Source organism: Balaenoptera ricei, chromosome 1 (assembly GCF_028023285.1).
Source record: "Balaenoptera ricei isolate mBalRic1 chromosome 1, mBalRic1.hap2, whole genome shotgun sequence".
Taxonomy (NCBI): domain Eukaryota; kingdom Metazoa; phylum Chordata; class Mammalia; order Artiodactyla; family Balaenopteridae; genus Balaenoptera; species Balaenoptera ricei.
In genome coordinates this window covers 177333827-177347859 of record NC_082639.1, presented here as the reverse complement: position 1 = coordinate 177347859, position 14033 = coordinate 177333827, and the positions used below count along the sequence as shown (strand labels likewise).

The following is a 14033-nucleotide window of genomic DNA, read 5'->3' as shown; positions in this document are numbered from 1 at the left end:
TGAATACTTCCTAGTTGTTCATTCACACATACAGAAGAATGAACTAAAATAATCTAAAAGATACTTTTCTATCTGGAGGATTGAGTAAATGTTTTTAGAACAATAAAATTTAATGCTAATTTTAGATTTGGAAAAAGAAAAATAATAAAGGGCTAGAAATTTTATTTTGAAAATTAGTATTTTAAAAGCAGTTTCAAGCCATTATATTGGAATATACAGTACGCAGAATATAAAATGTTGAGTGATATAACTTGCTTTAAAATATGGTGTTGAACCATTAGTTTTAACATGACAAAAGAGAATTTGTTTTAAATTAAATCTTTACTAATGTAGGATAAGTAAGTCTCATTTTAAATAATTAAAATAAAGCATCACTTACTTTTGCTGATACACTTAATTTTGTTGATACATTTCTGTGAAAAGCAACACTAGCCAGATATAGTCCATGTCATTAACCAGTACTCTAATGAACAGTTATCCCAATTTATTAACAGCTGCTCAAAAATGTAGTAATTAATAGTTTCATTTATTTTTGGCAAACTCGCAAAATGACAAATAGTTTTGTATCTGTTGCAAATTAGGTCTCCTTTCCAAATAACAGATGACACTATGGGGAAGACTGAGCAAACTGAATCCTTGAACATCTTTGGATCTTTAGAAGATCAAATAAAGAACAGCTGTAATTCTATCTGTTACATCTGCAACAAAATACAGTGACTTGTATCGTCACGTGAAAACAAATATGCTCTGTATTAATGTAAATAGGAATGTTCTTTCTAACCTGATGGAAGAAGGTTGACATGAATGTGTGTGTGTGTGTGTGTGTGTGTATGTGAATGTGATCGGATTTGTTTTGATTCTCTGATTAAATCTATTGCCATTTTTTTCATTTTAGAAGATTCTTTTTACTACTAATCAGGCAAGAAAGTGACAGCAAAGGAAAAAAAAGTTTATTTTTCCCTCCTTATTATTTATTAATTGATCACTCAAGAAATTAGAGCACACAGCACCCAGGGATTTTCAAGTCATTTGACACTAGTAGATGAAAAATGTAATGCTTGTAAGAACTAAGTAAAAGTGAATTAACAAACATATGTTTCTGAAAGACATTTTAAAATAGTAAGTCAAATTTAATAATATTGGCAATAAAATGTTTTTACTTGATTGCAAATTACATATCAGACTGCCAGATAATTTAGCCTTGGTGCTTCACAAGAGTAAATGTAAATGGCAAAAATCATGTAAGTAAGGAAGCAGGGCAAATTAAAAAAAAAAGGAAGATGCCAGATCTGACATGATCTACTATCAATCTTTTTGTATGGATTCTTAGAATGATAAAGACTAATCTTTAACATAAAAATGTGTTTAAAAAAGCAAGATCTTTTCAAGAACAGTACATCACTCAGTGTCAGGCATTGTTTCATGCATGCTTTACTGACTTTCAATTGGGAAGGCTATATTGAACTTTCTGGTACTAATCAAAGGTTATCATATGGGAAACAATGTGAAATTATTTAATTGTAATTTTAAATGAGGTGAAGGGAGAGAAAAAGATTTTTCTAATTTTGAGAAGTATAAAATCTGAATACTGAAATAAAAATTAAAGGGTTTGAATAGCAAGTCTGGAATTTAAGAGAAAGATACAGGTTAAAGAATAACTCTAGATGTCACTAGTATTTCTATAAAACACTTAGGTGCATTGTCTCAATGTTTAGTTGAGTGTGTGTGTGTGTGTGTGTGTGTATGTATGTTCCACTTTGGCTAATAATCTATTGCATGCAACGATCACTCAAAAACCATGCCTGTTAATTATTAAATATTGACAGTGACAGATAATACATAGTGGTTTTTAAAAATAACAAATGTACATGCTTTCATGCATTTATATATTGAAAGACCTTTGTGTTTTCCTGAGTTTATTTATGCTTTCAAAGGTTTAAAGGTATGTAAAAATGAGAGAATGGCATGAACAAACTCTAGACATGCATTTCATATTAGGGGAGAGATAGTACACAGTAAAACTAAGAAGAAACTTCATAATAGGAAAATGGACAGAGAACACTGAAGAAATGGAAGAATGATTGGGAAATAAAACCCCGCAGACTAATCAAAAAGAATTATCAGATGGGAATAACCAATAAGATATAAACAACACAGGAATGTAAGACAGGAAACATGTAACTTCAAGCACCACCGCAATGTAAAATCTTGGGAGAACACATCAAATGAATATGTGAGGATAGTGTCTTGATGAAAAATGTTCACACCACTCAATATCTGACACACCTAGTCTATGATATGGGCTCCCCACAGAGAATAAAAATGAAGCAACAAACCAAAAGAAAGATGTATAAGACCAGTATCACTAGGACCAATTAGATCAAATTATACCTCTGATAATAATCAGTATTTGTTTAAATTAGTTTACATTATACCTATCTTTTTTTTACCTTTTTAAATCAGTCAAAAGTTTGATTATAGGACCCACGAAGTATCATATCATAAAAGTCTGAGAATGTTAATTATGTTTAGAATAAACATATGAACAAATACAACGCATTAACATTTCAGGAATAACTATCTGCATATGATGGAATGGCATGTGACGACGAGCACTGTTGATGGTGAACGAAGCTTGGGAGGAGATGTTTGCAGAATGAGAAGCAAGGTAGGAAATCCAAAGGAACGATGCCCTTTCAGGAGGCGGAAGTATAGGAAACCTTGAAAAACAAAGTCCGTTATTGATGAGAACTTCCTGAGGGAATTGACTGAAATTATTAAAGCGGGTTATGTGTTTAAAGGAGAACTTCAGGTTGTTACCTCCTTGGTACTGTTAGACATAAATCAGTCTAAAAGTTGGAAAAGAGACAATTCTCCTGCACCCATCATTGATTTAAAGAGCCTAGATGAACATTAAAGTAAATGTGGCAAAAAAAGGAGAAATGCCATAAATTGGACACCCAGAAAACTGCCAAACTGCACTACAGTCAGTGGCATTGGTAAATACGTCCCTAAAACCCTTCTATGGAGATCTTGAAAATTCCCCCAGGGAGCCGAGGGTAAGACGTACTACCTTCCAGAGGTTAAAGCCATAACTGCAGTGCCCTTTATTCATTCAGAACTTCAGTGAGGAACGCCCACCTTAAGAGTGTGCTGTACTCTTGCACTTCAAAATCTCAGCTTTGAGTCATTAACAGCAGACCACTTGCGCACTTACCTTTTCTTATCTGCCTGGTATATTTTGGGAGTAAATGGTCCTAAAATTGATTGATTCAATGAATTACAGTTCTCTTCTCTAACCTTTGTATTTTTCTACAAGTTGAAAAAGGGAAGTGCAGTCACTCATATCCAAAAGGGGTAAGGAAAGTCAAGCCAATATTAAAAATACTAAGGAAGAAAATGGCTTCAAGGGAGGAACACAGAAAAATGCACACAAATGAAGAAGATGAAGAATTTTCATCCTGCACTCAATGTTGTAACGAAATTTAAGCTTGAGTCTTTCCTTGTGTTTATTTCACCTTTACAGGTTGCCTCATGCCTAACACAACTGATACCCTCAGAGAGACAAGAAAATACACCACACCCACCAAACAGGACAAAGAGGATGTAGAAAAGGAATGTTGAAAGAAGCAAGGTGAGCTCTTGGAAATGCAATGTATTAGAGAATTTTTTAAATCCACAAAACATTTGGGACATAACCATTAATAAAACTGCCCAGAAATCTTTGAAGACAACAATATAGAAAAGTTAAAAAAAAAAAACCGGAGGATCATTTGAGGGTGCTCCAACATCCAAATAATAGGAGAACAGAGGAAATGGCAACCACTGGAAATTATTGGAGAAATGTCTTCAAAATCCTGAGATAAAATGGTTTCCAAAGTAGAATTCAATTCCCAGCTAAATCAATCAATGTGAGACTAGAATAAAGACATTTTCAGAGATGCAGAGTCTCACAAATGTAACCACACCTGTTCTCTTTCTCAGAAAGCTCAGGAAAAATAATGGCATGGGATCCAGGGAAAAGGAAATTCCACATAGGAGAGAGATGAGGAAACCCCCAGGATGAGAAGTGAAGAGAGATCCTAGGACAGCAGATGTGCAGCTGGTCCAGACAGCAAAGAGTCCAGAATAGACCTGAAAAATGGGGAGCTCCAAGAAGGATGCCACCAAGGCAGAGAATTGAGGGGAGTTACACTTCTGTGTAGAGGTGGTTGATGAACTGGGCTAGGCACATAGAAAACAAAGCAAATGGAAAATAAGACAATTATCTCTACAGCAACACAAAAGTTATACATCTATAAATAATATCTACATGTATGATCATACTAATGCAAACAATAAATATTTACTTGGTCTGAATATTATGATATAACCATTAGGAAGAAAGAGGGGAAGAAAAGCAGATATGGGTGTGGTGTGTGTGTGTGTGTGTGTGTGTATGTGTGTGTGTGTGTATAGGGCACACAGCAGGAAGTCAATAGGTAATACTAAACTAAAAGCTTCAAGAAATAGTAATATAAGCATGTAATTTAGGTCAATACTGGAAGAAATACCTAAGAGTTGAAAGTGGATTTTTTTGGAGTGCGAAATTAGAGAATGAGGAAAAATAAGGCTGGGGCCTGCTGTACTTTGTTATGTCTTATAGAATGATTTGACATTCTAAATTATGTACGAGAAAAATAGGACAAAAAATAAAACTTAACAAGTGCTTAGGAAGCACACAGATGGAAATAACAATACCAGACTTTTCATAACAGCTACCGTAAGAACTCTTACATTTTAAGTGCTTTATAGGCATGAACTCATACATTCCTTATAACAATGTTATTAGATAAGTACAACTATTTTCTTTATTTCACAGATAAGTAAACTGAGGGACAGAGAGGTTACGTATTTTGCTCAGGGTCACCCAGCTAGTAAGTGGTAAAACTGGGGTCAGAAGTCAGGCACCCTAACCGCAGAGGCTGTACACAGAGGTCAAGATAAGGACTCAGTCAGTGCACTCTACTGCCACAGAATCAATGTCAAATTCATTTGACAAATATTTTATGCAGCAAATATTTCCTATGTATCAGGCGTTGTTTTTGGTACTGGGGATATACCAGTGAGTAAAGCAAAGATTTTGCCCTCATGAAGCTTAAAGGTAATAGAGACAATAAGGGGTAATAGAGACAAGAAGGAAGACACAAAAAACAGAGCTGGTGGAGAGTGGGCCTTTCTTACATTGAGCACAGACTTCAGACACGAGTGGGGTTGGTATGTTGGAGAAACGGGAAAGAAACCACTGTACCTGGAGTAGGTGAATAACATAGTTCAAGTGGGAGAAGATGAGGTCAAGGAGGAAACAAAGAAGGGCAGGGTCAGAACACATATGGCCTTGTTGGCCAAGATAGACTTTGGCTTTTACTTGGAATGAAGTAGAAAGCCACTTAAGAGTTTACTTAAAAAAAAAAGAAAAAATAAATATATCTTTATTGAGGTGTAGTTGGCATAAGCAAAATGCACCGCTTTTTTTTTGTTTTTTTTGGTTGCACCACGCAGCATGTGGGATCTTAGTTCCCCAACCAGGGATTGAACCCATGCCCCCTGCAGTGGAAGCTCGGAGTCCTAACCACTGGATGGCCAGGGAATTCCCTCACCACTTTTAAAGTGTATAATTTCATAAGTTTTCACATATGTATACACGTGTGAAACCATCACCATAATCAAGATAATGCAGATACCCATCACCCCAACAGTTTCTTAATGCCTCTTTGTAATCCTTCCCTCCAGTACCTCCCTGGCCCTCATCCCATGCCCATGCAACAGCTGATCTGCTTCCGGTCACTATAAATTACTTTGCTGTATGGTATGAAGTATAGATGGGTTAATTTTTTTTTTTTTTTGCAAATGGATATTCAGTTGTTCCACTACCATTTGTTGAAAATACTATTTTTTTTCCACTGAGGTACCTTTGTACTTTGTCAAAAATCAATTGTATATATGTGGGTATATTTCTTTCATCTATTTTTCTATCTTTGCACCAATACCACACTTTCTTGATTACTACAGCTTTGAAATTAAGTCCTGAAATCAGGTAGTGTTAAAGTTTGGCTATTTAAGTCCTTTGCATTTTCATACGAATTTTAGCATTTGTTTGTCAATTTCAACAAAATAGTCTCATGGGATTTTTGTTTGGATTGTACTGAATCTGGAGCTAAATTTTGGGAGAACTGACATCCTAAGAATATTGAGTCTCCTGATCCATGAACAAGGTATATCTCTCCAGTTACACAGCTCTTTAATTTCTCTCAGCAACATTTTCATACATCAAAAAATATGGTGAAATTCTTAGGGATAAATCTGATAAAATATGTGTAAGACCTATACAATGAAAAAAACACCGCTGAGAAAAACTGAAAAAGACTTAAATATTTGTTTCTTAATTATGTGTTGTATTGTGTTTCTTGCTTTATATTGTTATTATCTTCCTGTACTTCTTTTAGTTAATACTTATTATGTTAATCAAATTCTTTTGGCTTGTTTGTTCTAACATTTCTGCTTCTGTTGGAGTCTGTAATCCAATATATATATATTTTTTAAAGTAAATTATTTATTTATTTATTTATTTATTTATGGCTGTGTTGGGTCTTCGTTGCTGCATGCGGGCTTTCTTTAGTTGCAGCAAGCGGGGGCTACTCTTCATTGTGGTACGTGGGCTTCTCATTGTGGTGGCTTCTCTTGTTGTGGAGCACGGGCTCTAGGCGTGTGGGCTTCAGTAGTTGTGGCACGTGGGCTCAGGAGTCGTGGCACGTGGGTAGTTGCTCCACAGCATGTGGGATCTTCCTGGACCAGGGATTGAACCCGTGTCCCCTGCATTGGCAGGTGGATTCTTAACCAGTACGCCACCAGGGAAGTCCTATATATATAGATATATATTTTTTTTTTTTGAAAAGGCTGTTCTCCTCAAATGTCTTATTATCTGATTCTACCAGGCAATGCTATGGGGAAAGGCCAGTCTTCTCTGTCTGCCCAAAGCAGTTCAGCAATTGGAGGTGAATGAACCTGACTTAAGAGTATAGAGGCCTTGGCACCAGAAAACCACAATCATCACACCCCTCTCTATAAAATAACTCCTCTGTCAGAAAAACGCTCCCTTTCCTCACTCTCAGGAAAATGAGAACTGTAATCCTCCAGCTCTGGTTTGTAGGGGGCAGAGTGAAGACCAGATAATTTGTCATCTAGTCCCATCAAGCTTTCCCAGCTCCTCACAAATACAGCACTGTGAGCTGCCCTGACTTTATCCTTAAAAACACTTGGACCAGAGATCTGAGTCTTTCTGTAAGGGGCAGATGTCATTTGTCCCAAGGCCATGGCCAATGACAAGCTAGTATAGAAAAGAAGTCCAAAGGTTCTCCTCACATCTCATTCTCCCTTACCCAGGCTGAATTGCCTCTTGCTTCAGGTCAAAGCACACAAGCACACCTGTGTGCCCCCATCTTACAAGCACAAGTTCAAAATAGCACACCCCTTCCCTTAATACTGGGGACTTCTTGTAGTTTTCTGCTTATTTTCTCTTTCTAAATTCCTCCTGGGTTGATCCTGGAGGAGAGAAGCTGTCATCTTATAGTTTAGAATCAGTAATCTTGTAGTTCAGAATCTTGACTGCAACAGCAACTGGGACCAAATTTCTAATATACAACTTTGAAGTAGTAAAGTTTTCTTAATTACCATCTAACTGCAACCCACAAGTTTAGATATTATCACTATGATTTTTCTGGACACGAGTTATTTTAAAATGTATTTTTAACTCCAAACTTTAAAAAAATTATTTTTGTCAATGATTTCTCTTAATCACATTCAAGTTAAAGGATGTGATCTTTATGATACATATTCATTAAAATTTGTTGATAGTAGCTTTGGCCTGGTAAGTGGTCAATTTTGGTAAATATTACATGTGTCTTTGAGAAGAATGTGCTTTTGTTAATAGTTTGGGTGAAAAGGTTTATATAATATTAAGTTTGTTAATTTTCTGTTATGCAAATTTTCTGATGGCTTAAACTATCAATAATATGAATGCTGTATTGAAGTTGGAGCACCATGATAGTGGATTAGTGAGTTTCTCCATTCACTGCTATTAATATTTGCTTTATATATTTTTCTGAGGTTATTTTAATGAATGTACACAATAATAAAATTATTAACCTTTTGGTAAGTTGAATCTTTTATCATTAAATTATGAGTTTCTTAAGCTTGTTAAGGCTTTTGTTCTTAAGTCAGTTTGTCTGGTATGAGAGCTCTCTTTTATAGTATATCTGATATATGCTGCTCCATCCTTTAGTTTTACACCTTTCTCTGTCATTATTTCAGGTATGTCTCTTATAAAGAACATACAGTTGGGTTTTAAAAGAAAAACTAAATCTGCTTAGTTTTGCTTTGAACTGACAAATTTAATCCATAAATATTTATTGTAATGACTGATACATGGATTTGATTCAATTATCTAACTTTTTTTTTCTGTGTCCCATTTTATCTATGCTTTTTTTCCCCCTTTATTGACTTTTTTTTAAATAAATAAATAAATTTATTTATTTATTTATTTATTTATTTATTTATTTATTTTTGGCTGTGTTGGGTCTTAGTTTCTGTGCGAGGACTTTCTCTAGTTGCGGCGAGCGGGGGCCACCCTTCATCGCGGTGCGCGGGCCTCTCACTGTCGCGGCCTCTCCCGTTGCGGAGCACAGGCTCCAGACGCGCAGGCTCAGCAGTTGTGGCTCACGGGCCTAGTTGCTCCGCGGCATGTGGGATCTTCCCAGACCAGGGCTCGAACCCGTGTTCCCTGCGTTGGCAGGCGGATTCTCAACCACTGCGCCACCAGGGAAGCCCCCCCTTTATTGACTTTTTAAATGGATTTTTTGAGGTAATATTTTATTTATTTTATTCCATTCAACCCCATGCCCGCCAACGGGCTTGGAATTTACATACATAGTAGTTATTTTTGATATTTTACCAGGAATACTTAATACAGTCTTATCAAGTATCAGTCTCTTCACTGACCAATGAAGTAAGCACCCCAAACAATTCAAGGACCTTAGATTGGACTTGAACTGTAATCATCAACACTGCCAATTTAACATGCTGTTATTTTCCACTATCTTAGATTGTCTTTTGAAAAGTCCTATGAATTACATATTATAACTCTCAACTTATATAAACAATGGTTGTTTAAACTTACTGAAATCTTTAACAGTTTATTGGCTTAGTATTCATTTTTTCATCTTAGACTTTCCTGGGGAGATCCTTTTCTTGAAATACATGCTTTAAAAAGTCTTCTAGCAAAGGTCTGTTGGCAGTAAACTTTCTTAGTTTTTGAAAATCTTAAACTGTTTTTACTTCATCTAAATATATGAAAGATGTTTTTCTAGGCACATAGTTCTATGCTGACAATGTATTTTCACCCAGTACTCTGAAGACTTGTCCACTGTTTTCTGGTTTCACTGTCAGTACTCAGAAATCTGATGAGATACAGCTGTCATTCCTTTGTAGTAATTCATCCTTTATCTCTGGATTCTTTTAAGATCTTCTCTTTGTTTTTGGTGTACTACAGTGTACTACTAGGTATGGATTTCTTTCTATTTATTCTAGTTGGTATTCACTGTGCTTTCTGTACCTGTATCTATAGATTTATAACTTTCACCCATTTAGGGAATTCTTAGCCAACATCTCTTCAGCATCATGCTTTTTTTCAGCATTTCTATACCCTCCATCAAAGCCTCTAAGCTTAAATATATCTTAGATCTTTCCTGTGTCTCTTAACCACTCTTTCATTTTTCCATCTCCTTGTATTTTTATGCTGTATTCTGGCCTACTTCTTCAGCTGTACCTCCATTTCACAATCACACTTCTCATTTTTAACAATTATATGCTTTTGATTCAATTCTGCTTGAACAATTCTAATAGCGATCTGTTGCCTGCTTATTTTATTTCTATAAACGTGTCATTCGTAATTATTTATAACCTGTATAAAATTTATATAATCCATACTTTATAATTTCAGGATCTGACATCCTTAGGGGTAACTATATTAGTTTTATGTTGACTATCACTGACGGGCAACTTATTATGTTTGACAATTTTTGATTATCTAAATTAGACATGCTAGATAGGATTTATGTTAGCTTCTGCAGATACCTAGTGGGTTCTCAGTTGGGGTTAGTCTGTACAACATGGTACTTGGAAGCTACATTGCTTGCTTGGGGGTGTTAAACACAATGGCTAGCACACTAACTACGGGAGGCCAGGAGATACAAAGGTAACTGCCGAGGTCGGTTATCTTGTTAAAAATTGAGCAAGTGTAAATCACAGGGCAGTAGTTCTGATCAATATTCCGATAGCCATTTTCACCTAAGTAAAAATGAAGTCTTCAGAAACACCACATGCAAAATTTGGAAATACGCTGTCTAAAACAATAAACTGGGGCAAATTTTTTTTATTAAAGAAAAAAATATAACATCGACTCAGCAATATAAAATGAGTAAGAATATAGAAGCACTTTTAAAAAAGAGTGTATTTTCTATATACTTATTTATATATTATTAGAGATAAATATACATGTTGCTCTCTCATAAAGCCTAAGTACCATTTAAGTTTTGGGGAAAAGATTAATTCTATTTTTTTATAATTAAAAAATAAAATAATTATTCTAAATCTTGATCTAAAATTCATTAGTTATGGGTGGCAGAGATTTTCTTTTCTTCTAAAAATGCACTCTTACATAGAGAATGGACTTGAGGACACAGGGAGGGGGAAGGGTAAGCTGGGACGAAGTGAGAGAGTGGCATCGACATATATACACTACCAAATGTAAAACAGATAGCTAGTGGGAAGCAGCCGCATAGCACAGGGAGACCAGCTCGGTGCTTTGTGACCACCTAGGGGGGTGGGATAGGGAGGATGGGAGGGAGACGCAAGAGGGAGGAGATATGGGGATATATGTATACATTATAGCTGATTCACTTCGTTATACAGCAGAAACTAACACACCATTGTAAAGCAATTATACTCCAATAAAGATGTTAAAAAAAATGCACTCTTTATTTTTCATCATCTTTAAAAAATACACATAGAACGGTATCTTTCTATTCATTACTAGTAATCCTGAAATAGATTCTAATAAACAATATGTAAAATATTTTCAGTTGGCACTTTAGAGCCAAAGGCATCCCAACTATAACTCACCATATTTATATTGGTATGGAAAAAAAAAAATCACATGATTTAATGATCAGAATAAAAAGTGATTTTAAATTGCTTACCTGCTGGCTGTTTTCACAGAACAGTTCTTCTTGTGTCCTCTTTCAGCTCGGTTATCTCTCAGAAGCTGATGCTGTCCAAAGTGTTAAAACAAAGTTGTAGAAACAAAAATATTTCCATTATATTATTTTGTAAGTAGAAAAGTATTCTTCTCATTCGGAGGGACACTATTTGTTCACTTGCATTACATCTTTTTCTTTTTGTTTTTTTACTGGTTTTTCTTAAAAGGAAGACAACTACTTTTGCTAGAGATGCCACTGACACACTTATAGAAATGTTGCTAAGAGTTGCCAGTGCTTGCCTGACAGCTTACACTGCTCTTATAGTCCCTTAATATACAGCCTAGAGCTGGAGGTCTAGGACGCAGTTCTAATTCGGGTTCTCCGGAGTGGTCCTGGTTAAAGTAATGCAACCTCTCTTACCAATGCTTCTACCAGTGCATTCAGCTACGAATTTTTCGAGGCTTTGTCACCTACGACGACATAAAAGATCTAATCTTACTTTCTCTGTATTTACTGGCCTAACATGGTAAAGAAACATTTAAAACATCCTTTTTCAAAGAAATTATTGGCTTAGAAATATACAATTAGAAAAAAATATAGATTTGACTGCCTCCTCAAAATGCCTCACCATACACTTCCCTTCACACTTGCTTTACCCTAACTAATTGGAAAGAAAAAAAACCAAGTCGTCAATACTTTTTGCTGTGTGTACACTCAAACTGTAGCTTATCTTATTTATGCAGAAATGTGATTATATGCAAGACTGGGCTAATAAGAAGTTGTACAGCATATTAGAAATTAACCTTAATAAAAATAGAAATCTTAGAAGTAATAGTGCAGGAAAGATCTGGGTTCGAATCCCAGCTATACCAGTAACTAACAAGTCAGTAGGTTTTAAAAACAGGTCTACCATTTATAAGCTGTGTAACATCTCTAAGTCCCAGTTTCCACCTGGAAAATTGAGATAACAATAATATCTACCTGTAAGGGTGCTGTGAGTGTTAAATAAGATAAATCATGTCAAACACTTAGCACTATGACCAGAATATAAAAAGTGCCGAGTAAATGGTTCAAATGCTACAATTATAATTAATGAGCCTGGTTGTCAGTGGTTATTTTCTGACCAGTATCAGCAACTTCTAATGAAATAACTGCTTTGAACTATTTAATGACATCATTTAGAGTCAATTACTAGCCACATTTGGCCATCCTTGAGAAGGAAAATAGCTTAATTAGATCACAAAGAACATTGTTAGATCATTATTTCAGGAATGTCTTAACTAAATAAGACTACTTTATATTTCTCTTAAATATCTGCTTCTTTCCATCCCCACTACCAACATCCCAGTCCAGGCCATCATTTTCCCTCACCTACAACAGCCTCTCCAAAGGCCTCCCTGCCTCCAGCCTCACTCCCATTTAATCCATTCTCCACACTGCAGCCAATAATTCTAAAGCTAGATCTGATTACATTATTCTCTTCAGATAAACCCCCAAATCTTGTACAAGGCTCTCATGGCCCTTCATAATTTGATTATATTTCTAAACTCATAATTTATTATGCTTCCTCCTGCCCCCCAACCTAAGCTCCTTATTTCTAAATGATATATCCCAGCCATTCTGAACTTTTCAGTTTGGAGCATGTACCATATTCTTGCTCACCTTTGGCCCTTTGTTTTAGTTATTCAATCTGCCTGCATCTCCAAGGTCCAGCACAGTGTCTGGAACATTTTTAGTGTTCAATAAATATTTGTTGAATGAATGAATGAATGAATGAATGAGATAAAGAAATAGGGAATGAGATCTAGTATCTGATATGTAGCTGAAGCCATACCTAATTATTACTACTTATAGAAAATAGCAACAATTTATCTTTAAGTCCATTAATCTGAAAGTGTTTCAATGTAGAAACACTTCGTACCATGAAAGTTAAATTGCTTCTGGAAAAAAAAATTAATTACTTTGGCATTTCTAATTCTAGTGCCTTTGTAAAAAAACATATACAAACCAACATTTGTGACACAGATAGCTAGAGGTGACATGATAAAATCTCTACCTCCACCTTCAATTAATAGTACTGGTTAACTAACTTTTCTAATTGTTAGATAAGACGGATATGTGAACACTATTCCTGATATTTGTGTTAAAACAGTTTAAACAAAGAGCTCAAAAAATCCCAAACATATGTTCTGAAATAAGAAAAGAATTCTACAGTTTAGTTTTAAAAAAATGCAACTATAATGACCAAAATAAATATTAGGCTATACCTACTAGGTCTGGATAGTTCTCAGAGAGGCCACCACCTGGATGAACTAAAATGAGACAGCAACTTCTCTGAACTCTGAGGTTAGAGCTCCTTCTATTAGATTCACGTGAGAATTTCTTTTCTTCCTCAAATTTATAGTTTTGATGGGCTTTGTATATAAAAAGGGACACATATTGGAATTATTTAATATAATGCATAATTATCTCATTTTATCAATAAAATTATAAGTCTGGGTGTATCTTTGCAAATTTAAAGTCAAGCTCAGAGAGAAAAATAGAGACTCAGTTCTCTGGGTCATGAATTTAACAGGTTAATATGGGAACCTAGATCTTTTAAGGGGCAAAGATGAAAAAATTAATCCAGAGTGTTATTTTAATAGAAAACATACATATGTATTTGAAAGCTTCCCAACACGTGTCTGCTCTGCCCCAAAGAACAAAAAAAAAAGGTGGCAGGGGGTAGGAGGGGCATCA

The 14033-nt window shown here is 35.3% G+C and overlaps 1 protein-coding gene across 2 annotated transcripts in view; it reads right to left on the bottom strand.

Moving 5' to 3' along the window:
• The window catches only part of GPATCH2 (G-patch domain containing 2), a 166344-nt gene that overhangs the window by 33912 nt on the left and 118399 nt on the right, over positions 1-14033 (bottom strand). For both annotated transcript variants that reach the window (XM_059942411.1, XM_059942418.1), the window contains exon 8: positions 11295-11365. In XM_059942411.1, coding sequence (XP_059798394.1) covers positions 11295-11365 — 71 coding nt within the window. The remainder of the gene's footprint in view (positions 1-11294; positions 11366-14033) is intronic.